General features: G+C 45.7%; 1 protein-coding gene across 7 annotated transcripts in view; it reads left to right on the forward strand.

The window, feature by feature from the left end:
* The window catches only part of LOC116955398 (myocardin-related transcription factor B-like), an 87,925-nt gene extending 61,133 nt beyond the window's left edge, over nucleotides 1-26,792 (forward strand). For 6 of the 7 annotated variants that reach the window (XM_032976496.2, XM_076075049.1, XM_032976479.2 and 3 more), the window contains 10 exons: nucleotides 65-243; nucleotides 1,564-1,770; nucleotides 2,424-2,674; nucleotides 4,333-4,525; nucleotides 5,071-6,450; nucleotides 7,863-8,024; nucleotides 10,002-10,151; nucleotides 13,133-13,291; nucleotides 14,454-14,508; nucleotides 15,625-26,792. In XM_032976496.2, coding sequence (XP_032832387.2) covers nucleotides 65-243; nucleotides 1,564-1,770; nucleotides 2,424-2,674; nucleotides 4,333-4,525; nucleotides 5,071-6,450; nucleotides 7,863-8,024; nucleotides 10,002-10,151; nucleotides 13,133-13,291; nucleotides 14,454-14,508; nucleotides 15,625-16,172 — 3,284 coding nt within the window. In that variant the 3' untranslated portion in view covers nucleotides 16,173-26,792. The remainder of the gene's footprint in view (nucleotides 1-64; nucleotides 244-1,563; nucleotides 1,771-2,423; nucleotides 2,675-4,332; nucleotides 4,526-5,070; nucleotides 6,451-7,862; nucleotides 8,025-10,001; nucleotides 10,152-13,132; nucleotides 13,292-14,453; nucleotides 14,509-15,624) is intronic. The other variant, XM_032976464.2, reaches the window with a different exon arrangement.
* The last annotated feature ends 210 nt before the right edge of the window (nucleotides 26,793-27,002 follow it).

Raw genomic sequence — 27,002 nt, forward strand, 5'->3', positions numbered from 1 at the left:
TCGTAGTAGCAGTAGTAGTAGCCACAATAATAACCATAGTTTGAATTGCATCTCCACGTGGCAGTCGGTCAGGTGCAGTACCCAAAGACGTCAGACATCTTCTCGTACGCCGACGATGACAGCAGCGACGCGCCGTCCCCGGAGCAGCCAGCCTCGCAGGAGTCGCAGGCGTCCTCGGTGCCCTCTCCTCCGGAGCACAAGCTCCCCGAGTCGCTGTCGCCCATCGCCTCCGCGACCATACAGGTGAGCGTGACGCTTGCATGGAGACGCACACGCGTGCGTCGCCATGCAGGAAGCGGTCGAGGCGACGGCAGCGATTGGTGATGTTATTGCCGCCGTATGCAACGGTCACGACCGCCCCTCTTGAGTTCATTGGCACGGCACGCGCCACGATAGAAGTTGATTTCTGTATGAATCGCCGCGTTTGTTCACGTTACGTCTTTATTTATTTGGCTGTGTAAAGGCGAGGGAGGGTGTAACACACACGGACGGTGTGTTGTACATCACGCTGCGATCTGACCCAATACATCAATTATTAATCAATCTTTAAGGTTTTCTAAATTCTAAAATGAAACGCTTTAAACATATTTCTTGTCCATTTTAACAAGTTGTTCAACAGTTCGTCTCATTAAGAATTACCAGAGTTCACTTTAGGTCGTGCTTGAACTTCATCAGTAAACTTTTCTTTTTGCATTTTAGCAGTCCTTGCTTTTTTTCTCCCCAATGTACACGTTACTAAATGTTCCAGCTAATGCACATTCCACACAGCGACATGCAACATATAGTGCTTTTAATGATGACATTCATGAGCACTTTGATGGCTGTGAGGAAAATAAACTGGATCTGTAAGTAGAATATATTTCCCTTCAAGAAAATGTAAACACATAAATATAAACACACGCGTGTGAAGTGTTGTATACTTAAGCCAGGCAAATCTAAGTATGCGGGTATGTTTTTGAGCATGCCTGCTTCATGCCGACATTTAATTTAACTCGACAATTTCAATAAATGTATGCCACTGATTAACCATGAACTCTACATTATCACACTTTAAACTTGTTTTTTACAATTACATAGGTTAATTAAATCATCTGGACAGATATCTATGCTTATTAAATATCAAGCGGTGTGGTAAATGGTCAAGTTTTTAAGATAAATTTGGTTGACAGGAAATAAACATTTTCCATTCAATGTTCTGGTTTTAATTTAATACAGCAAGCAGTCCTGCTAGTTGTAAACGTATGGCATGTGAACTTGTGTGATTTGTCAGAATATCTGACAAAGTTGAGTATATTTAATACTGTATATCTGCACATGCCCTTTTCTCCGGATTATAAAAAAGAAGTTTTTCCCCTGTATTTTAAAGCAAAAGTTTGTGGGGTGCTTCCTGTAATCTGATAGCTGTGAGTTTGTGAGACCAGCTTCGAATAACTTTATTAACACCTGGCACAAGGTTGGTGGGGATGGGAGTGCGTCTTATAATCCAGATAATACGGTAGTTGTGTTGTCTGAACCGGAACGTTGTTGAAGGATGAGTGGTCACCTCACGTTGTATCCCTCTAGTACCTGCCACTGCTGCCAAGCTCAGTGGAGACATCAAAGCCCCCGGCTGCTGTCATGGCACCACAGCAGCTGCCGCCGCCGCCGCCACCACCACCACCACCTCCGCCTCCGCTTCCTCCACCTGTACCCCAGCCAGCAGTCAACCACAACCAGTCGTCCCCTGGGCAGATGACCACTCCGAGCAAGTCCATGCCCACGCTCATTAAAGTAAGTACATTTCCATACGTGAGTCTTATTCGTGCATTGCATTTTTACGTTAAAATGTTTTATTCCGTGTCGCTGGTCCTAATTCCAAATGTGCCAAGTGTTCAACAATTTTGGTCCATCGCCTGCTGCTGAGTCTGCGTGTGAGTCAGTGGTGCCACACGTTCAATAAGTAAAGATCACCATGTGCTGCTACTTGCTCCACACGTCTCTCAATGGTGCCACGAGCTCAGTACTTCGTCCCAAAAGCAATTACTCAGAGACAGGCGGTGACCTTCCCACTGCCAGCAAAGTTGGTTCTGTTTTGTTTCACTCGTCATTGTAATGGCTCAACTTGCATCATCAACAAAGGGGAGTGCAGGAAAATGTTGAACTGTACTACGCTCCAACATCTGTGCTTTCTCACCTTTACCATCCCGCACCAGCAACGAACCCCAGGGTTAGCCAGGGCTGCACCAACAAGTCCCAGGGCATTCTCGGATGGATCCCTGAGCATCTACGGGAGGGCGGGTGGCTGGCAGAGCCCATTCATCAAACCAGAATTCAACCCTCTCGTATTTGTTTCCATTTTAACACGTGCCGTACTCTCTTGGCTGTAGCTGCACGCACTGAACGCCGCGGCCCTGTGTCTGCTACCGTGTGCTTCACCCGCTCAGCAGAGCCAGGGCAAGCCGGGCTCTGACAGCAAGAGCCGCAAAAAGTCCAAAGACCCCAAGCCGAAGGTTCGCAAGCTCAAGTACCATCAGTACATCCCACCCGACCAGAAGCTGGAGAAGGCAGCGCCCCCCATGGACGTGGCGTACTCTCGCTTGCTGCAGCAACAGCAGCTCTTCTTACAGCTGCAGATCATGAGCCACCAGCAGCAGCAGCACTACAACTATCAAGCCATCCTGCCCGCCCCGCCAAAGTAAAACTCCGCTGCGCACCACAGCTGTGACTGTTGGTGTGCAGGTTTTTGCAACCATTTAGTATTTTTATATATATGTATATTGCAGTGGTTTTACCCATTTGTGGACAGGAGGAGATTTGGATTGGCTGAGCAGATTACCTGTTGATTTTTTTCTGCTATTGATTTATCCTGATTTTGTCACTATACCCCAATTTTAAGCTTTGTTATTCAGCGACTGTTTGTTAATTTTGTTTATGTGGGCCGGGCATAATGCAAGTCCTGATTGCATGAGTATCGTGTTTTACTCATGTCATATTCAGATGGTGTTTAAGGCATCTACAATTTGTGACCTGCCAAGTGTGACCTATAACCGACTTTTAAGTGCTATAAAAAATAATGCAAGAGCAATGAGTCCCATTGTTGTTGTGGCTTCAAAGCTGCTGTTATTTATACATGGTCTTATTTACAGTTTCTTTACTGACCTTTTGCGTGCTGTCAATCCACTTTGCTTTATGAGCCATGGGCATTGTTTGTCGGTCTGGAGTCAACTTATCCGCAGACCCTTAAGTGTGGTGTGATCCTTTGCTCTAAAAGTAAAACTCACGGACATTCTGCAGTATTATTTTCAACGTTAAGGAACACGGCTTGCTTTTCTCATCTCTCTTGAGAATTTTAAGAAGAACTTTTAACTGCCCCCGAAGTTCTGTGCAGCAATGAAATTTGCCACGCACCCATGCAATATTTGCTGTATTGAATTGTGGGTTTAGATAATAATTGTCAAGCTTATATTGAATAATCGTCCACTTGTGCAAAATATAGCTGCAAAACAGTAACATCATTCATATATTATTTACCGTGGAATTGAAACAAAAACCATAACCATTTACTGGAAATAAGCATTATAGTTTGTAAGCCAAAACTGAAACGTAATTATTTTTATGCACAAACAGTTTAGTTAGATTTGGCATTCCTCTACTGAAATTCTTGCATGATCGTTATCTTATACGTATTATTATTATTTCCATCCCTTTGTCAATCTACTGCTGGATGAAGGCCTCCGCATACCATATTGGTCATGGGGATTGTTTAACAAAACTTCCCCACTCTGGCCAGTGCAGGTTGGTGAAGGGAGTAGTGGTGGAAGGTGGGGGAGCAGAGGGTCAGGGTGGGGTGGTGGACAGCCCAGAACTAGTTTAGATATCACTGATTCCAACCGTGGCTGGTAATCAAACTCAGGATCTATTTGTTCACAGCACAGTGCATGAACCACTGTGCTACAGCTTCTCCCAACATCCCCCCCCCCCAACAGTTGACGCATCTCTTAGCCAATCAAAATCTCATTCCTGCCACGTCCACCTCCCTCGCTGCCAATGTTATTTTACTTTAGCAGGCAAGGCCTGCTGAGCTGTAAAGCTCTTCTTCAGAAGCGACCTGGCCACAAATGATAGCCCAGTGAAGTGGCTTATCAAGTGGGAAATTATAGCAGCCAAACACTCTAAACGCATGTTTCTAAATGTGGAGGGAAAAACCGGAGGAACCAGATAAAAAAAAAATCCACGCCATCACAGGGAGAATATGCAAATTCCAAATATTCAGGCGTCAGGGTCAGGATCCAACTCGCAACCTCCTGTATACCAGGCGAGGTAGTTAACATCTCGCCACCGTGACGCCTGCAGGTGTGACGCGATGATGAACGGTTGCACGCTAGAGCAGAGAGGGCTGGGCACCAGCATGAGCGGCTCCATTTCCTCGCTGTCATCGATGCCGTCCCTCTCGTCGGCTCCTCCTCGACACACGCACACGCCCAGCCCGGCACCATCACAGCCGGCAAAACCCGGCCTTCTGCCATCCAACCTGGAAGAGCTCAAGGTGATTTGCTGCTTTCATCCGGAGCATGGTGCTTTTACAGTCTCCATCCAAATGAGAACCCAGAATGGCCCTCGAGCCATATCGCATTTCACAACAGATATCGCACTGAGCTTTTTATTTTGACTCCCAACTCCTCATGCCATTGAGTAGATATATTAACACGAGTGTGAAAAGTGCCATACTCTGTTGAGCAAAGCTGATGTTTTTTATACCCATTGTTGCTAGAGCCATACCACATGTCATCCACCAAAATAATTACGAATGATTCTGGGGGGGGAAAGGATAGTATATTTGTATAATTGGGTAAAAGACATTTCAACCACTGATAAATACAAGTTTTATTGGATGCATTCTATTTGCTAATAGGTAATTTTCCAGCTGTGTTGCAATTTGGTTCGAGATTACAAATGCAGTTGCCCAACTGCGCTCCCTTAATTCCCTGCATGTATATATACCTGAACTTCACTGAAGCGCACAAACAGTAACCAGCGTACAGTTGGGAACAGCTTCTTGGTAAAATTCATGCAAACTCCCCTCCACATTAGGTGTCGGAGCTACGGCAGGAGCTGAAATCCCGAGGGCTGCCCGTTTCTGGCACCAAGCCTACGCTGGTGGAGCGCTTGAGACCCTTCCAGGACCCGAACTACATCGCTCCGTCCACGTCAGGCTCGTCCGGCATCCCCGCAGTCGTGACGCTCTCCAGCATGGCAGGGGACGGCCTCTCGCAGTGCTTCCTCAGCAGCGCCACCGTCGCCACCTCCCCTGCGACCAACAGCAGCCGCAGTGGCCTCAGTGGCAGCAGCAGTGGCGGCAGTGCCGGCTTCTCGCCAGAGATAATGGGCGCGGGGGGGAATTACTGCGGCGGCAGCGGAAGCACGCCACCCATCTCTCCGGCCGTCTCCGAGCAGAGCCTGATGAGCACAGACTTCGGCAGCTTTGCAGACCCTTTCTCCGACTACCCAATGTCTCCGCAGGCGGCAAACAGCATGGCCTCGTCGCTGCATCTGTGCTCTCCGCCTCTGATCGCCAAGACCGAAATGGACGAAGATGGCGGCGCGATGACTGCCAGTGGTTTTGGCGGTGGGGAAAAGGAAGGAGGAGGGGGGCAGGCCATCGCCTCCAGCAATGGATCCGTCTTAGCTTCTGCCGTCAAGGTGGACGTGGATGAAAAGGACAAGATGCTGCTGGAAAAGCAGCGCAAGATCGAAGAGCTGACGCGGATGATAGAGCAGGAGCAGCGGCAGCTAGAGGAGATCCGCATGCAGATCGAGCGCGAGAAACATACTACTCAGCCCAGCTCCGCAGCACCTGGCTCAGCCTCACATAATTTTTGTGATGGTGGTCACAGCACTAACTCCTCCACAAAGCATCTTGATACAGCTGGGCTCCAGGGTCATGGATGTGCCACGGCAAAACAACAGCTATCGCACATCGCTGCTCCCCCGATGATTCACCTGCAGCTTCAACAGTCCAGTCCCGGAAAGGGGCAGCAGCAGCAGCAGCAACAACAACAACAGCAGCATCAGCAGCAGCATCAGAAGCAGCAGCAGCAGATTTTTGCGATAAAGCAAGAGACACCATTTATGAGCTGCGCACAGTTTGGATCGTGCAGCAATGGGCAGCAGTTGACTCACAGTCACAGTGACTCCGCCCTCTCTTCTTCACCCAAAAATATGCTGCTGAGCCACACGGCCCCTCCGTACAAAGCTCTGGAGATGCTGCAGCACAACCAGATTCAGAGCGGCCACATGCAGCGCAGCCAGGTGCACGGCAGCCCCCAGCACGGCCCGGCGGGGCTGTCCCTCGGAATGGCCGGCGCCGCCCAGGCGAGCGGCGACTCCTCCCCGTCCCACACGCAGCAGAGGGAGCTCTCGGCCTCCCCGTCCAAGCCTTGCATGTTGACTGCTGGTGAAGTTCATGTGCAGGTTGGTAGGGTGGTGGTACTTCAGCACTCAGAGCGGGCCCAGCCGCGGCTGCTCTCGGATGTGGGGGGGGGGGGCAGTAGAGGTGTTGTGTGGGGGCGGGAGGGGGGGCACCATAACAGTGGCATGCCACTCACTGCGAAGTATGATGCACTGCCTCGGAAAAGGGGTTGGCAAGGGTTTGGCAACCTGTGGTTCCGGAGCCGCATGAGTCTCGTTTACACGTGCACTGTGGCTCTTGAAATATTGTTTTTTTTTTTACCGCATTCAGAAAAAATGACCCTTGTTATTTTGGTTGCCGACCCCTGGCCTAGGAGAGTGAATTTTGGAGGGGGGGCAAAGGAACGTTTGATGGTGTGGGATCCACACCATCAAACATTTGTATTGGTGCCACGGTGGCGAGGTGTTAAATACCTCGTCTGGTATACAGGAGGTCGTGGGTTCCATCCCAACCATTGACGCCTACTGTATATTTGGAGTTTGCATTTTCTCCCCGTGGTCGCGTGGATTTTTATCCGGGTCCCCTGATTTTTCCCTCCACATTTAGAAACATGTGTTTTGAGTATTTTGGTGAAATAAAGTTCCACGTGATAAGCCACTAAGTTGAGCTATCATTTGTGGCCAGGTCGCTTCTGAAAAAAGCTATATAGCTCAGTGGGCCTTACCTGGTAAAATTAAAAACGGTTTAAAAATGTTTAAATCAGGTTTACCCAAGCTGTCCTAAAATTGTCATGATATTTTCCATAATGTAGAGCATTTTGGGTCAGGCTCTCCTTATTTATTTATAGATATATGTGCTGTGCTGCTTGTTTAGGGTACTTTTAATTTGCAAAGATATGAATTGGACCTCTGATCCTATCTTGTATCGCCTACAGAATAATGAGTTTAAATGGACATCAAACCGAATAATGTACAGCCTGTTAAACAGGAGACTGTAAAATAGCACTGAGATTTTAATCATTTCAATGAATGCCTTTATTAAACTTAAGAGTTTTATGAAAATCCTTGCAGTAACTCGAGCAAGTGCTGTGTTATGCCATGTGGGGCAACGGACGGAGAGCGGTGATGAGATTTAGTCTAGGTTACACACACACGAGTGTAGGTTACACACGAGTGTAAACTACACACGAGTGTAGATCATGTGCACTCAAGAGGTTTTTTTATGATCTTAAGCCACTTTACCAACAACATTACACTCATCAGCTTGTCAGCAGGTGGTGAAATAGGGCAGACATTATTTAGAAAAATTAAACTAACAGACAGATGTACTTACCAATTCAAAAGGGCCTTCTGTTTAACCGCTACAAACGTATCAATAACGCCACTGAATGCCGAAGTAAGGCTGACGAATTATTTTAACATTGCTGGAGTGTCTGAATTGCCCAAGTTCAACGATTTATCTCGTCCTGTCGCAGAGCCTTAAGCAGATGGCCGATGGCTTCACACAGGGCCACATGGCAGGACAAGCCCAGGGCCATCCTGGAGCGGCTGGCGCACAGGGCATGGCTCACAAGGCAGCCAGCCCACAGGACGGACTTCTCTTCCACTCCTCCTCCAGTCGCCAGCACCAGTCCAAGGTAACGAGCAGCAGCAGCAGCAGCTCGTTAAGGCCCACCATAGACGTTTATTTTCGCCAGGGGATTGAAATAAACCCTGTCAAGATGCATGGTCTTACTCGTAAAGGTGTCCTGGGTTAAATCATAAGTCTGATCGCTTTAAACAAACAATTATGCGGGCTGTGTGTTAAGTGTCCTTTAATGGACATGGCCCTTTTGTGGACGAGTTGTTTTAAAATACTTCACAAGAATGCTGCTTAATTTGATTTCACAAAAGTGTTGTTCCTTCTACCTCGCATTAAGCGACATGGATGACGCAACCTGTCACAGCAGCAAAGTTGATTTGTTGTTATATGAACTTAACTAAAACCATAAACTGTTTATATATTTAACCAGGTAAGGCCCACTGAGCTATATAGCTCTTTTTCTGAAGCAACCTGGCCACAAATGATAGCTCAACGAAGTGGCTTATTATGTGGAAGTGTATAGCAATTAAATATTCTAAATGCCTGTTTCTCAATATGGTGGGAAAAACCGGAGGACCCGGAGAAAAATCCACGCGACCATGGGGAGAACATGCAAACTCCAAATATACAGGCGTCACGGTTGAGATCGAACCCACGACCTCCTGTATATCAGGCGATATATATTTATATAGCACTTTATTACAAGGCGTTTTACGACAATTAAAAACTTGTACATAAGATGATGGTGGTTGAGGTAATGAGTGGGGTTATTAAAAGTGGGTGGTATAGCTATGGTGATGGAAGAACAGGTGGGGGTGGTTAAGGAGATGTTGGGGTTGGTCTGAGTAGCTTTGTTGCGCAAAGCCAATCCCGCTCCCAAACTCATGGGAAGAGCAAAGGGCTTGTGTTGGACTCTGTATCTCAATGACAGTGTCTACGACAGGATGGGGTTGCGGGTGCGGGAGAAACGAGTACAATCTGCTTGCAGTGCATCTCATGTTGTTGTGCCAAGTCGGAGCATCTTCAAGCTCAAATGGGCATAATGGCATCAGCCATCTCCATGATCAGCTGCAGCAGTGCTCATGGCAGGGGCCTTTGTCTCCCTGCCGTGACAACTCACGTTGCCAGCTTGCACTAAATGCCTGAACGGACTGAATCGTAAATGTGAAACAATTTTTTTTTTACTTAATTTGATGTTTGAGCTGAACATAAGCGAGCAGCCACTCATGAAAGATAAAACTTTTCTTATCTTCTGGAGATACTCGTTCTTATACGTTGGCTTTAGATGATGCGATAATATGGTAATGAGCAGCCAACCCTGCTGCATAAAAAAAATGAAGAGAAAAAGTCGCTCCAGTCCCTTACAATGAAATTGTTATCTTCCAGAATGCATTGTACATACAGCATGCATTTGCTGACTGTTGACAGTTGGCCTACGAATGTCGTATGGCATTTAAACTCTTATTGTGAAAGAGTGAAAGAAAACGCAGTGAGAATGTAAATGTGATCTTCTGTGGTCATCCGATTTGAATTTGTCACAACCGATGGCAGTCATGTTGCCAATCGTGGTAGAATGATTATCGTAATTGCCCTAAAATTTTAACACAAATTCGTCACTATGTTTCATCATCACGTTTGTGGCCTTGCTGTTAACCAATGTGTTCGTCTTTCCTGTGCACCCTATGCACATTTGTCATTCAAAATTCTCCCTTTTTTATCTGACCTTCAAATCCATTCCTTCACATCTTCGTCTTCTTCTTGGTCTCATTCTACTCCTCCGTCCCTTCTCCTTAACCTACTCCTCCGTCCCTTCTCCTTAACCTCACTTATTCCTTCGTCATCCTCCCTTGTCCCCTCTCCTACACATTCCTCACTCGTTGTCACCTCATACCTCTCTATTCAATCTTCATGTTCCAAATTTTGTAAAACACTTTCACCCTGCAAATGCTCCTGCCCTTCACTCTTAACTCTCCCTCTGTTTCTCCTGGCTTCTCCCTCTGCCGTACTCTTTCCACTGCTTTCCGCTGCCCAGGTCCTAAAGCACACTCTGCCCATGTTCACACCAACCTCCATGGCGGGCTCACTCTTCTCGTGCCCAACTGCGCCACCTTCCCTGCAGCCGTTCTTTACTGTGGATGGAAAACGGCCGGGCTGCCTGGCCAATGGGACAATGTCGGCCAAGGTAGGCTCGTCGCGTCACACTTTCAGTATTATTATTATCTTGTTATTATCGCACTTTGGGTTTCCCAGGAATGCCTCTGTGAGTCTCAAGAATGTTATTTAGGAGGGGCAATAGTTGGGGACAATGTTGCTATTTGTAATCCTAATTGATGAATTTGCAGGTACATTTTCAGCATTGGGATATTTTGCCAATATCAGTTACATTGTGTGTTTTCTTTTATACCATGGGGAGGAAACCAGAGAACGCATGCAGAACAGGGGGAAGAACATACAAAGTCCACACAGAAAACCACCCATGTCGACTATCGAACCCGGACACTGCATGCTGTGGGGCACTAGCATTACCCCTGCACTAGCCTGCTTCACTTCCACAGCTCCTGTGTAATCAGAGCTGCATGTCATTTTGATCACCGTGCCGAAACATCCAACAGTGGTGGTTGCACCCCTTTAGTGAATGCTTGAGAGGTGGGCCCTGGGGTTATGTTGCTGTGGGACTCCCCAGCCCACTGGGCTCTGATGTGGTTTCAGAGATGGCAGTACAGCAGTTGGGTTGGTGACACGTCACGCATTCATTTATCACGTAGTCAGCGAAGGATCGTTGCGCGAAACGTGTGACGTCTTGCGACAGCATTGGCAAAAAATTGCTCTTGCTGCCATACCAATTTTTGATCCACATATTACGGGGGCAACCACGGGGGACAACCACGGGTGCGGCACCATTCCTTTGAGAGTCGCAGCCCACTTCGAATATCAACTGCCAACTGAAGTGCGCAATTTACTGGAGTTTGCGCATCAAGACGGGCGATGTGTCCAAAAAAATTACAGGTATCTCGCTCGAACTAAGCTCTCAATCACTAGAAGACAGGTCGCAGATACAATCGTGACATTTCTGACGAAGTTGAACCATCGGATGCCAAGAAGGCCTCTTTGGCATCGCGTGTGGAAGGACTGTAGCCGATCCAAATCAGCTTAAAGCGATGTCCAGGCCTCCGCACCATACAGCAAAACTAACAAAACACAGCACTGGTAGACTCTCAATTTGGTGCCCAGGCTTAACCGTTTCTGGGATCAAATGCAGGTTAGACCATTCATTATTCCTGAAAGCCAGGCCAATTTGGTGGATGACATCAGGTTACACACTTGTGCAGATTTTGTTTGTTATCTGTTGTGTTGGCCTCTTATTTCTGCTGAGAATTCATGTTTCCCTCCCACGTGAAAAACCTTTACTTAAAGAACTGGCGAAATATCTTAAAGAAGGAACCTACTTAAATCATATCGAGACTCAGGTTGTCCTTAATTAATAAAGCACTGTTTAAAAAAACACATAAAATAGGTTATCTTTCCTTACGTGAATATTCTGATGAGATAATAGCTTCCATGTATTAATTACACTTGGGAAAATATACTTTGCCATTTGTTAAAATTAATCATCAGCTTGATTAAAACTTTAAAAGATTACAGCTAATGTCTTAGATTTTGCTATCCTCGTGTGTACACATCAAATCCCTGTATTTTTTCTTCTCGTCAGTGAAACCTTAGTTTTACATAATGACAAACATTTGAATGTAAATGTTGCATTGATGATATACGCACTTGTTTTTTCCAATGCCCCATCCTCACCATCTGCTTTGTGTCCTCTACATTAACATTCCATCCCCTTTGTGGATTGGTTACATTTCTTCAAATCAATAACGTATTTTCTACTTTAGGCCAATAAGTCTGCCATTTGTAAAGATTCCATTGCCTCGATGCTGCCCTTAAATTCCAGTGTCAATTTTGCCCAAAATATCTCTCATCGCTGCAACCTAGACGATCCAGAATGCTGCTGCCAGACACCGTTGTGTGTATTTGCACACGCGTCTTCCCACAACGCTGGCTCCACCACATCTGCCTTTTGTTACTATCCCTCCATTGGCTTCCTGTCCAATTCTGGATGAACTCTAAACAGTTTTCTCTCTCTGTCAAGATCCTCTGCCCACCTCTTTGCCCGAGTCACATCTCCTGCTGTTCGCTGTGCTCTCTCTTTTTTCCTGCCATCACATTACCCCTCTGCATCATTATCCTCCGTCTTTTCGCACACATTCTCTTGACCATTTTTGTTTCTGAGATCTCAGCCCTCACCACCTCCCTCAACCACCCTGTATTGTTCTTCCTCTGTACGGAATATAAAAACTACACTGGCATTTGTGTTCTCTGTCAATATAGATTACGTTGATAAAAGTAATTGTGCATTCCTATTTGTTGGACCGCTGTGCTACACTTATCTCATCGCCAATGGTCCTGAGCCAGTGGTGGAAATGTAATAATTTTAATTATTTACAGCTCACTGTCATTCCACCACTTGATTAAGGCCTCCTCCTTGCCTTCTCGTTCATGGGGGTTGTTTGACCATACTTTATTGCAGGTTAGCGAATAGGGGGCCCAGAACTGGTTCAGATATCCCTCACCACTGGTGGTAGCCGTGGCCAGGAATCAAACTCAGGTCACTGGTTTTATAACGCAGCATGCTAATTACTTCGCCACCACTCCCCTCGGTGGAAATATTATACTTTGTTAAATGCGGTACGTGCATCATGCTCCCCAGGGGGCCCAGCCCTGTCGTCGTTTTCTCACGGTGGGGGCCAGCCTCTTCACAGGACAGGCACTTGACATGCCAGTGGTGCACAAGCACAAACAACACAAAGCCTGGCACGTTCCTCTCAGTCAATAACGCTGCCCTAAAATGAAAGGTAATGTAATGGGCGACGTTTCGGGCTATGGCTTATCGTCACCTATCATATATTTTTTAATGCAGTGTTATTGATGAATGTGAGATTTTTCCAGTTAACTATGGGGATCTGTGCGTCAGGCTCCGTGAAGGGCCAGTGGCTGTTCTCGTGTGTAAACACAGTCGCCACACACTCTCTAGAAACATTTTGCTGTGGAGGGCGACTGTCCTGGATGTATTCCGCCACGGTAGTAAACCGCTGTCTCTCTTTGCAGTCAATCTCGGTCCCGGATTCGCTGCACCAAGCCAGCTTCCACATGCACCACGACCACATATTCTCTCCGATGGCGCAGACTACGGCTTCTAAACACCGGCAGCCTCCGTCGTACGCGGACGCGGTTCTTCAGGCCAAGAACCAGCATCACCAGCAGCATGTTAGTAATGCACCTCACTGGCATCCAATAAGTTACATATCGATCATGTTCTCTTTACTGAATGGAGAAACGTTCGTGTAATCTCAACGTTTGTGTATCCGGACAGAGATATTAACATGACTGTGAATGTGTATAAATCTGGGTTGAGCGGTGTAGTGCAGTGGTTCGCGCACTATGTTGAGAGCCCAGATATTCGAGTCAAATTCCTGACCATGATCCTGGTCCTACCCCCAACCCCTTCAACAACCTGTACCGACCAGTGTGGTGAAGTATGTTCAATCAGCCCTCATGGCATGGAAAGAGTTTCATGCAGCAGTGGATTGGCATAGGGCCGCTGTAAGAGTAAACATTTACAGAAATGCATCTTATGGACATAAAGTGCGATAGTGACCCAATCCTTCCCCCCCCCCAACCACTTGGCTGTGTCACAATCGTGAATGTGGATCTCAGATCTGTCAATTCAGCCGTCTGCAGATGCACGATGATCTCCACCATCTGCGGGAAGACGTGTCATCTTCGTACCTGAGGGATTGCCTACACGTTTTCCATTCCTCTTTCGTTTGGGTTTTAATTCGTCCTCAATTAGTCATTGACACAAAACCTTCACCTGCACATGGACTATGTTAGGTGGCTCTGAAGTCACGCGTTCAGTTATTTTTGATGTGATGACAATTTATTTTGTGATGGCAGGATCTGTAAACAGGACGTTAAATCATTGTCTTTGTAGATTTTGATTTAAAGCTTTCGTGACTGCAGGGATTCATATTCTTGGTTCTTTCGGTAAAGTCACGTAGAAGGGAAATAATAATAGAATTTTGAAAAAAAATTATTGCTGTGGTTTTCACACCTGATGATGTTTGCTTGTGTTGCAATAGAAACGTCGTGAGAATGTTTATTTTATTATTTCCCTTCTACGTGACTTTACCGAAAGAACTAAGAATATGTCTTTGTAGATGTGATGTCTTCTTGCTTTGTCCACCAACAGCTCTGAGGCCCATTCTGTCATATAGCAGTCATATTGCACATTCGGGGCTGGCATTCGTAGTTCTGAGTGTATATCCATATTCGGTTTAACACGTCGGCTTTCGTGACCAATATTATCCATAATAGAGGGTTTTTTTTCGGTTAGATCGCCTAAATATTCATTCATATTTCTTTGCAGAGCTCTCGGAGTCAGCAGATGGATGAAGTTTTGGACCTTCTCATTGAGAATGGAGGTGAGTACCTTGCTCATAAGTCATTTGAAAATTGTAGGCCATTGTGTGCCAGCGTCATAGTCCAAATTTGGCAAATATGAAATATTTCTAGCAAAGCGCTCAACCGGGATTACACGCAGGTAAGGCCCACTGAACTACATAGCTCTTTTTCAGAAACAACTTGCCCACAAATGAAAGCTCAATAAAGCGGCTTATCATATGGAAATGTATAGCAGCCAAATAATCTCAAAGAGAGAGAGAGACATGCAAACTCTAAATATACAGACGTCAGGGTCAAGATTGAACCCACGACCTCCTGCATACCTGGCGTTGGAGTTAACATTTCGCCACCGTGGTGCCTACAGCAACATGACCCCCCCACCCCCACTGTGAAACTACTTCAGACTGTGCCTGCGAAACAGTGCCCTCCTTTGCTAGAGCCTTGCGTGAATACCAGTCGCAACGTATGATTACCACTAAAGCGCGGTGCATTATCCACTCGGATCACCCGTGGTGGATGATAAAACACAATTGGGCTGAAGTGTTTGAATGGATTTTTCATTGACAATATTAGTTACACGGCAGCCCAATGACACTTAACCTCTACTCTTCATGAGGATCATTGCCCAAACAGTAATGGGTATTACTTGAAATGTAAGCCCACTTTTTTGTGTTCATGACAAGGCAGTGTGATAGTGAGCTGTCATTGTATTTACCAGCAAGTGCTTCCAGTGTGAATTTTAAGGTTTTACGGAATAACTTTGTTGTTATTGTTTGCTGTTTCATGCCATTCTTCTTAACTGCAACTTTTACCCAATTTTCAGGGTTAAACATACGTTGATCTGACCGTTACTGTTCTATATATATAACTTGACGATAACTCTGACATTTGTACTCAGTTCTGCCAGGCGTTGTCGTGTCCTGTAAACCAGTGCTCTGTGTAAGCGGAGTTGGTGAATTGTGTTCAACATCATTATGGTTGTGGTACACTCATCTGAAGAGATATGCAGTGATCCCTACAGAACGGTTCATCAAATACATTGTATTACTTTGAATGGTTTTGTTTTGATTGTTAGCCAACTTGTGTGACGGTACACGTTTTTGTTGGTGAATGCTAAACTTGTTTTTTTTCTGCAGAGATGCCAGCTCATGCCAAGGAAGATCCTCCTCCCACTCCAAAGTTAGGCTCCTCTGGGGCATCGATTTCGGCCATGAGTATCGCAAATTGCTCCCAGTCACCGTCCGAGCACAACACTCACCATACGCACGGTACCACCAGTGCCAGCAGAGACAGAGACCGAGACCGAGAGAGCGACAAGCAACTGGAGGACCTCCTGTCACAGCCCGACCCATCCTCCAGCCTCTTCAAGATGGACTCGGACGGGGAACTCGACCCCTTTCCCATGCTGGAGGACTTCCCGTCTGCAGACGCCACCACGGGGGGCCTGGGGCCACCCACGGGCATCCTAGAGTCGCTGGACAGTCCGCTGTCACCCATGGACACGGGCCACGCCGTGCTGTCGCTGGGCGAGGAAGGGCTGGACATGGAGTGGGCCGAGCTGACCATGCCGGACTCCAACTCAGGTCTTACCCCGCTAGGAGTCAATTCGCCCAGCCTCTTTTCTACAGACTTCTTGGATAGCGCAGACCTAAGCCTGAATACGCCATCCGACTTAATATTCTGAAGGTCGCCCACACCCCACACCCAAATTTAAGCATTTTTGATGGTAGGGCTCTTGAACTTCGGTCGAAAACTGCACACATAGCTCTAAAGCCAACCGCAATCAACTCATTCATTCGTAAGTGCTGAGAAATCATTGGTGTTGTCTGCAACTCCACAGACATCAGTCCTGTGCCTGCTACTGCTGCTGCATGTGTTCACTGCGATGATGGAAAGCGGTCATGGTATCTATGACCACTATTCCTGATGCATGCCTCTCGCTCTCCAGCCGGCCAGCTGCGATAGACCACACATCGCTCCCTCGGGGTAATTAAAATTTGCATCACGCACACTTCCAATTTCTATTGTTATGTAAATATTAACCAAATATACTCGATTTCAACAACTGCATTTTTTTTACATTATGTATTGAATGTTAAGATATACTTATTAAAATATTTACCGATTTAATTCATCAATGTCTATGGACAGGGTAAAGGACAAAGTTCAATCAGTGATGATGGTGGTGGTGGGAAATGTAAAAGTGTAGAACTGGGCATGGCAGGGGGTGGGGGTGGAGGGGGGCATTAATTATTGTTTCTTTTAAGTTGCTTACCGCGCAATTTAGTTTAGTACTGTTCATTAAAGAATGCCATAGGTACCGAACAATTTGGCTGTAAACACGTTGTTTTGCTCAGTGTTTGGACTGTTCAGGATTGTGTCATTTTTAACACAAGTCTCCTTGCTTTATGAGCTGGTGGGGGCTGCGGTGAGCAGCTCTCTCCGCCTCCAGCTCCCACTTGTGAAGGCAACGCTGAATGTAGTTTCCCAGAACCCATCTCACCCCATTAGACAAAAAGCTGCTGCGTGTGTGAACTCGACATCCTTGTGAACAGGCTCGGTGGAATTGCGATGCCGTGAGATCTTTCACTTCATCGTCACCCGGTAGCGCCTCGTTGCAGTCAACGTAAAGCCACCGAAAATCCAAAAGTGCAGAAACTATGTTTCGTTTAAACGCTGCAGATGTTGGAATAAATCAAGCTGAAGCAAGGAGTTGTATTCAAATTATGATCCGCTTTTGATATATTTCAAAAAAAAATATACGCTGTGGTAATGTTAGGCATTCATGAGATACTACCATGCTGTAATCGTTAGTACAGCTGTACTTGCAAAACCAAATTGAATGTCATGGGATTGTTGTGCAGGCTTTGGCGACCCCGGCTGAGACCATCAACTCTCACTACAGCTTGAGAGCCTGCTTTAATCATATGAGGTTGAAAACTGGATTCAACACCTGTGGTGCAAACTCAGTGCTCTGACCTCTGAACCATGAGGGTCACCTCCTGCTAAGCATTATTTTCTGGATATCAATATTGACTGGTGCTCGCTTCATAAAGGACCACACCCATTGGTGGAGCTGGATATGTAATAATATGCGTGATCTGTCTGTACAAGTGTTGGTTTCCTTATTGATGAATAGAGCAGTTTTGTATTGATGAACGCTTCACGGAGAGACTGGATGGCTTATTTCAGACTTCTACTTTAACGAGTACACTGTCACAGTGTGCTGCGAAATCATCACACCGTGTGAATCACATGGCAGTTCCTTCGCCTTTCATCCCATTGCCGTCACGAGCTCATGAGTGATTTTTATTTTTTAAACCTTGTAACTGGATTTGTAGGATGTTGACAACAGAGTAATAGGTGTAGGAAAGTGCTGTATGTTTTGTTTTTTGTTTAATTAATTTGTTAGAGATATACTTTAGAACACTCAGTAAATGTACAGAATTAAAAGAAAAAAAAACTTTTTTTAAATATTTGTATCACATTAAATATGCCATCTTGGTTTCATGTAGTTGCTGGTAGTGATAATATCGTGCAGCTGGTTAGCTTGGCACACTGTTTAGTGGATACCCCCCCCCCCCCATCTGCAGGACATTTTTTTAAATAACATATATTAACCTGGGTATTTGGAAAACACTTTTTCTTTAAGTTACATCTCGATAGATATGTCAATGCCTTGGTCCTGTATTTAGAGAGATGTTTGTACAATCGGGCTGCTGCTGTTTCAAGTCAGTGTTTATTGGTCCGTAGGCTTTGCAACATCATCATCGTACACTTGAGAGCCAGTCGCTTACATCATCATCATCGTGTTCTTCAGGGTCCAACGTGCAGTGTACCTTTTTTGTCGTAGCCAAATGCTATAGTAATGTTGGAGGGGGGGGGGGGGTGGAAAAAACATGCAGAACTACGCTCCGTTCCAACAGACACTGCCATAATTGCACTTTCACATGCCGCTGCTGTATCACGATTGGTCCAAACAATGCCCCTAGGGTGAAGCGGAAAACGCGTTGCATCCAATCAGTCGCGTGAAGAGAGGAGTACGAATGGCGGTGCTGGCAGCAGTCACATCACGATTGCTGTTTCTCCCAACGTTCAGGGGTGAAATTAGTTCCTAGGACGGTCAGTGTATCCCCCAAATTATACATTGTTCAGAGTAGCTTGCTTTCGTGTTGCTTTCAGTTTATTTGTGTAATTTCTACCCCGTAGGTATATTCGTAATGCTTGTAGCTGATAAAGGAACGTGTTTATACAACGCAGAATGGGTTAAAAAAGCCCAATTACATATTTCTTCTCATTTGCGGCTTGAGTTATGTATATTTTTTGTCTCCAAGGCATAGAGTATCAATGATTTTTTTTTGTTTCACATTAAAGTGCAGTGGAAAAGCCTCAGACACGATGTGACTCTAGAAATCTACCACTGAGGCTTTGCAGGACAAGCGACATTTTCTTGTTAAACTTGCTGCAAGTTATAACTTCAGCCTTTTACCACATACTTTAGAAAGAATGTGATGATTCTATTGGAACATCCTGCATTCTGTGCTGGGCTCAGGGCCACCCAACCCCAGAAGGCAGTGGAACGTCAAATAACCATCACGGTCCACGTGCAGTTTACTGGTTTCAATATCTTAAGATCTCTGCTGCTCAGATCCTACATCGTAGTACTTTTGTGTTGGATAAAATGCAAGACCGTTATTTGAGCATCATTTATCCCTTTTCTTTATGGTTCCTGTTTATCAGCTGTATTTTCCCATGTAAGATAGGTTGGCAAAGTCACGATTCATTTAATTAAATTGGATTAGTTGTGGTTTCTGGACACAGCTTACAATTAATGGCACGACAGTATTTGAAGGTGTTGGTAATACATTAGGGTTAGCTTGCACTTTGAAGGAAAAACAGGTAGTCTGTATGCTCTGGTGTTTGGTGGAAAATATCTCATGATGAGGGTTAGGTATGCGCATATTAGGTTACAGTGTATTAAATGTATGTACGTTTAACTTCTTTTGCACCGTACGTAGCCAGCCGTGTTAATCGGAAGAGCGGGGGCAGAACAAACTAAACACAAACAGTTCTGCAGAAATGAGTTTTCCATCGACATTTAAAATTCCATAGCTCCGATGGCTTCTCTAAAATGGCACATGAAAAACTGAATTGTTGGGTTGCAGAGTGTCAAGTCATTTCCCCACGCTTGTGGGTCGATGTCCCTCAAGCACGGTACGTCGGGAACGTACAGTTCACCTGCCTTCTGTGCCCTTCAGTGACGACATGCCCTCGCGTTTGACGAACTAAATTGTTCCCCATCCTTGGCAAATGAATGTTTGATTCCAGCTTTAAACAGCCACGAATAACCCTGTGATGGCACCCTGTGTTACAGTACTGTTTGTATTGTAATCACACCAAATTACAATAAGTATTAATCACTTATTTGTTTGCATCAAGCCATAATAGACTCAAAGCATGTTCTCTGGTATGACACATTATTTACCAACAGCATGTGAACAGAACAGGGAGCTCAATCTCTCAGAAAGTATTGCTGACAATTGATCAGTTGTCAATCTGTGGCATCGTTGCATTGGATTATTATGCATGTTTACAGAGCGTAAATTTAATTATCCCGTTTAAAATAGCTGTGCACAAAAGCATGAGTTTAGTCATTACGATGGGATGAGTTGAATGGGCCAGCCGATTACGAGCCCTCATCGTCCCCTTCCCTCTCCCTGTATCCCCCTCCATCTCCCTCCGTTTCCCTTCGCCCCCCTCCGTCCCCCTTCGTCTCCCTCCGTCCCCCGTCTTCCGGAGCTGCGCCACCAGCACTCTGGAACCACAACTGAGTTCTGGCCATGCACATCGTCATTACCCATGAGCCCACGACCTGAAATCTCTGTCCGAAGCTTTCAACGCTGGTACAGGTGTTTAACGAGTAACACAAAGAACGTAACAGTTAAAAGCTCAAACGGGTAATAATAATACAACCGCCGAAAATCACCGTACAAACATCCCCTGATCGAGCAGAGGTGAAGGAGTGTGGGAGCGGGTGTCACACACCGGCTGCTCGAGCAACCCAACGTGAACACTCTCGCGTCTCGCGGTCTACAGAACAACTGCGGACGCCCTCCCTTACATCTCGAACCCCCCCCCCCCTGCCACCACCAAGGAGGTGGGTCCAAAATTAAGGTTTCCAGAAACTGCTTCAAGCAAAGCAAAGGAGTGTGCTGCTTTCCTTGATGCAAGTCATCGGCCCTCTCCTGTGTCGCCCCCCCCAAACAAGACGAGCCTCGGAAGCGAGCGTATGTATCATTGCGGCATAAAGCACAAGGCCACCCCGCAACCACACCCAGCTTCATGGCGACGTTATGAGTTCCGCCTTGTAATTTGCGGAGCACGACAAATGGCAGATTAACTAGTGAATTGCACTTTCGCACGTCTGGGGGATGTGGTGTTCAGTAGCCGATAACAATTAATACATTGGGTATTTGTGCCATTCCTATAGCACAAGGCGATCACGAAGGCGCTATGGTTTCACGCTGTATAGTAGTAGTTTTAAAGTAGGGGACGATGTCGCTGTGTGTCATCACAGTAGAGTTATTTTGAGGTAATTTTTCACATTTGGACCATGACGTCGGCACAAAATGTCCCACTTATCGAATGGCCTCACCGGATCTTTAATGGCCAATGTGTGAAGCAGACGGCACGTATTTGTACGGGTTGATACCGCAGTATTAACCCGGGCGGCCCAGCGGGTTCCAACCGCGCACACTCCACAGCACGCCGCCACTGCAGCAGCAGCCACTCGAAGCACCAACCACGCCGGCGCCCATTGAGCACAGTGACGCAGGGAGAGACGCTCCCAGAAGTTATGACCACTAAACGTTCTCTAGAATGTGTGTGTGTGCGCGAAGAGACCACTACCAAGTAAGAAATTCGCGCCAACTTTAAGTTCGGTGCTAGGCAAACAGACTTGTTGTGTTTCGACGCGTAAGAATGGACGGTGAATATTAGATTACTCTTCTGTTTAATCTTGATTTGAAGCTTTCGTGACGCTGCAGGAATCCATACTCTTTGGTTCTCTCGGTAAAGTCACGTAGGTAGAAAATAAAATGAGTCACGACATTGCGACCGCAGCACAAGCGCTTGTGTTGCCGTCGCAACGTCGTGGTTTGTTTTATTTTATTTCTAAATACGTGACTTGAAGAACCAAAGAGTATTCTTTTTAGAGTATTCTTTGGTTCTTTCGGTGAAGTCATGCAGAAAGAAAATAAATAATTATTTCCTACTTAGCTGAAATTTTATAATTTTATTTTCTCTCTACGTGACTTTACCGAAAGAACCAAAGAGCAATTCCTGCAGTGTCACGAAAGCTTCAAATCAAGTTTGAATATTAGATTTTTTTTTAGTTTTTCGTATTTTACTGCGTTAAATCGGCAGCCTTGTGGTGACGGGTCCCTTGCGGAGTTTCAGTCGTTGTGCCTTGTCCAACACTGGCCTGTATTGTCCGACGGCGACTCTGCGTTTAGCGGCGGTGACCACTATCGCGCGGATAGGTCGGAGCGATCTGTCGTTTACCGTTGCCATATCGGTGTGAAGTGAGCCCTGCGGTGTGACTCTGCTGTCCGTTGTAATCCCTCCAGGCTCAGGAGCAGAACCCATAATTATCGCTTAATGAACGCCGCCCAATAAACTCCACAAACACACGCCGAGGGGCAGCGCTCCGAGGCAGCGAATCCGAACTAGTCACGGCGACGGAGAGATGAGGCAACAGAATCCGAGTTGTATATTTGAAATCGCCTTTTGTGTTGTCACGACGACTCATGATGTACACGTGTATTTAGTTTATGACATGCAGGCAGCAGCAGCCAGATTTTCTTGCATTTTTTTTGCTGTTTTGAGTTTGCTGTGGTAGTTTTGTCATTTTTTATGTTAATTTTTGTACTTTTATATATGTCGTTGGTTTTTATATGGATGTTACCTAGGGTTTTGTTCAGTTGGCCACAAGTGGCGGTGTTTTTTTTTTTCCCGTTGACTTCCTCTGTGCTTCCACCCCTGGGTTTTTCTCAAAGAGTTTCCTCAGTCTGGTGGTAATGTCTCGTGAAACAACTCAAAGCGATGGTTTCTCCTTTATTATCCAATTGAGAGTGTGAGCTGAGGGCATTTTAGAGCTTGTTTTAAACCACAGCTTTCCCAGAATAAAATCTCTTACAAAGAGATTAATACCTCGGTGCATTTCCACCGGGTTACGTGCGTCTGTGTCAAAAACAACACATTTTATGTTTTGCATCAGAACAGTTTTCCCCTTAGCTGATGTTAAGCAAACACATTTAAATAGCTTCACAGGAAAATGACTAAATATGAAAGATATGTTTTTAAAAAAAAAAGATGTTATTTAGTGCATTCTGGAAGGTGTACCACACGTCATGTTTAACTTGCAGCATGATCATAAGCAGTGACCGCTTGTAAGCGAGCGAGATCACCTTGGATAGGCCCTCACCCTGAGGAGAGCTCTCTTCATAGTTAGCCCATGGGCCAGAGCAGACACTGGCTCTCCCTCGGGTAGCGTGCATTGTTTATGTATGGCTAACGAGAGTCGCTACCCTTCACCTGCTCAATCCAAGCGCTAATCGCAATCATTCACCGCTATTGGCCCGCACGCAGGAATTGGAGAACCGCTGACGTGATGCCACCTCGGGAGGTTACCGACGAGTGAAGCGTCTGCTCTGGCCTCATGGACTCCGGTGGTGGTGCCGGTGGTGTTTGCGAATGCACATTGTGGATCGTCTGGATTGGCAACGTACCCCAGTGAACTAGAGCACAAGGAGAATTCAGTGGGGCCTCCTCTCCATGGGTGGGGAAGAGGCTTGGTGGCACAGCGAGACGGACTCAGCCGCTAACAGGGCACTGCGTGTCATTGCCACTCATGTTCCTCACTGTTACATCAATGTTACATTCTGTTTTTAAATCCCTAACAAAAATGTCGTTGCGTAAAAGCTGCTATTGGAAGAGCATAGTCCCGCCGTCCTTTTTGTAATCGTATAGCCGCTCATCAAGTTGTAAAAAGCTCAATTAAATACGAGTCGGTCTCGTGCCTTCCCTCCGCTTTGCGCGGAATAAAATGCATCGCCCAAAACATTGCCTCACATTTCAGATTGTGGAGCATTTGATAACTGTGTAACCAATGTTGGTGAGGTTTTATCAGCGGCTTATCCTACACCGCTGCCAGCAAGAGTCCCCTGAAAATGTGTATTTTATTTTCGGTAAATGTTTGTATCGCACGCAGAAATGTAAACGAATCGTCCTCCTTTGCTGTCAGTCTACTGGCACCATCACTCTGTAGCTTAGTGCCGTCAGTCTACTGGCACCATCACTGTAGCTTAGTGCCGTCAGTCTACTGGCACCATCACTCTGTAGCTTAGTGCCGTCAGTCTACTGGCACCATCACTCTGTAGCTTAGTGCCGTCAGTCTACTGGCACCATCACTCTGTAGCTTAGTGCTGTCAGTCTACTGGCACCATCTGTAGCTTAGTTCCGTCAGTCTACTGGCACCATCACTCCTTAGCTTAGTGCCGTCAGTCTACTGGCACCATCACTCTGTAGCTTAGTGCCAAGTCACAGGAGGCGACGTCACTCGGGGGGAGGGGAGGTTCAGAACACGGGAACACTTGCAGATCGCACGCTTCTCTCTCCGCACAAGGCAGGCATTTAGCATCCAATACAACCAAAGTTCTACTGCTCATCCCCGAAAGGACTCGCAGAATCTCAAGATTCGTTGAAAGAAGAGGAGGAGGTTCCGCTGCTTTAATGAACAAAAGTGTTTACATCGTCGCCTCTTTCCACCCGGATCTTACGCACGACTGGCTCAATGGCACAAAATAAGTAGTTTTTTTTTTTAAGCCATTCCACACAAGTTGTAACAAGAAACGCTCGTGGCAAATGATTACAGTGCCCAAAATAGGATTTGAACTTTAGCCAAATTAGTACATAGCACTTTTCTGAATCAGTCTTGCTTGTGTGTGCTGTAGGTGGCGTGTTTCTGGCACCGATACTTTGTGTATACAGTATTGTTAACAATGATTTATTTTTGTTTACGGGGTACGCGCAGCAATGGTTCGGGATGTTGTAAAAAAAATGCTTATAGTGTATTCGTGGTTCAACCTGGAGATTTTTCTTTTTCGGGTACAATAATTTCTGTGTAACTTAGCGCAATGCGGCATGTTTTGTTCGAAAGCTGCGCGGCTGCTGACCAGGAAAATTTAAGTGGTCACCACACACATTTGCTTATATAGATACACCGCGTTTGATATCATCTGCGTAGTTGTAATCAGCGGCATGGTATGCAATCGTCCTTGGTGCCAATCAAACAGACTCTATAACGCGACTAATTTTACTTTTTTTGTTCTTGTAAATAATTAATATTTGGGGGGATGTGGGAGGCGGGGAGGGGGAGGTGCATTCGGTCTAAAAACGGTTAGAAATGTGCAAGAAAAAATTCCAGTGTAACCAAGAGGGTGGTCTCATTAGTGCACAAACATGAGCGGCGTAATTGTCGCTATATACGTTTCCGTTTGGACGCCTCTGGAGATGGCCGTGGCGTGTTTGTGCAGCGGTGAACCTCGAGGTTTATCAGGGAAGACATTGTCGCTGCTTTACCGCGGTGTAGCAGAAGCGCACACATCGAGCGGACGCTGCATTCGACGCCTCCTGGGGCACCTGAATTTACAACAACAGCAAAACATGCCCCTTTTAGTTCACGGTGTAATATTTGAAGCCCCTTTAAAAAAAGCCTGCTTTTATCAAAGGAATTGAAATGTACGCACATCACCTCAAAATAAAAGCTTGAATTTTAGTCTAAACTAGTTTATATTAAAAAAAAATAAATGAAAGCTATTTTTCTGTGTAAACCCAAATATGTATGTATGTATGTTACGTGCAAACAGCAGATTTGTCACGGGAGGCCAAAATGGTCAAGTAATCAGCCTCTGTGCCTGTTTAAATTTGTCATCAGCTTCAGGCAGCTTTAGCCTCATAGGAAACTAGATCGTAAATATGTGGTGGCGTGTGTGTACACGTGTTTCAAAGGCAGACTTGTGCTGTATTTCAAGCTTACGTTAACAAAGCTGTTCAAATGCCTGAAGAAAGATTTTAATAAAAGTGACAATTTGACAATGCTAAAATATCGTTAATGAGAATCATCACTGTTTTGTGTAAGTGGTGCAGATACTATTGGTACAAATGATATTTTGTTTTTCATTGCCCCGTGTTTTATGCAAAAAGGGCTTAAATGGGGTCACCCATAATTCTGTTATTTTTTTTTTACCCCACACAATCCTAAAAAATTCCCTCTATAAAAACACACGAAGTAGAAATACTTAATATTCTTTGGGTCTTTCGCTAAAGTCACGTAGATAGCAAAAATAATAACACTTTATTTCTATTCTTTTATTGTTATTATTTTTTATATCCACGTGACTTTACCGAAAGACCCAAAGAATATGAATTCCTGCAGTCACAAAAGCTTTAAGTCTAGAAATACTTTGTACATGTACGTATTTACTTTGGTCTAATTTGTCATCTGTCATTTTTTTAAAGATTACACGACATAGCCTGCAACACCCCCCCTCCTCCTCCTCCCCTTGTAAGGTTTCGAAAATAACAATGGCGTGACCCGAAAACTCCCCAGTGTCAATCATTCATTGTGAGGTGTCGTCCGTGCGCTCGTTCTCGCCGTCTTACAACAACATCCGCGGCGTTGCCAGATGTACGTGCGGCTGATTGCTTACTCGCCTCCGTTGGTGCTTCATGCGATGTCCTAAGTGGAATTGTGTGCGCCCGTGAACAGGAAACCCATTACAACTATAAGTTGTTTTCATGTTTGCATAGAAATTGCCACGCGATCCCTAATGCTCTCACGTTACTGTAATTGGCCGTTTGCTATTGCGAGCGGCCTGACTTTGAGCGGTTCAGAGAGGAATGTTCGAGGCCCGTGGCTTTTGAGACGGAGGTAGTTGATGAAGGGGGACGAAGTGGAGAGGAGGGGGGGGCCTTGTGGACGTATCACACATTTGCATGCACCCAGGCACATTGCCCCATCGTGAACTCCCATCTCCCGTTCATTATGCCTTACTTTTTTGCACTTTGTATATTTGTAATACATCATTTTCATATTGTGAACCATGTTAGTCGTTGTTGTTGTAGTAGTGTACATAGTCTTCACAATGAAAAATAGCTGCCAATGTCATTGTTATTATTTGACTATATTCCAAGTAGACAAACATTTTTTGTTAATAAAAAAAAATTGCTTTGCTCGAGTGAACCTGGTGTGGCGGTGATCTTTGCTTACCTATGCCTTGAACGAACCCCTCTTGTTCACTAGTTTTGAGTGTCCACAGTCTTGTGCAAGTTTGTGTTTGGTGAACGTTGGGCTTGGCGACGCGCCCCGAAGAAGTTTAAAGCGATGCCGCTACCTCTGCTGGTGGATCATTTACCATTGATGGAAAGTCATGTTTCAAGACCGGTTCCCACG

This window comes from Petromyzon marinus, chromosome 3 (assembly GCF_048934315.1).
Source record: "Petromyzon marinus isolate PM22_M1 ecotype Great Lakes invasive population chromosome 3, UKy_Petmar_22M1.pri1.0, whole genome shotgun sequence".
Taxonomy (NCBI): domain Eukaryota; kingdom Metazoa; phylum Chordata; class Hyperoartia; order Petromyzontiformes; family Petromyzontidae; genus Petromyzon; species Petromyzon marinus.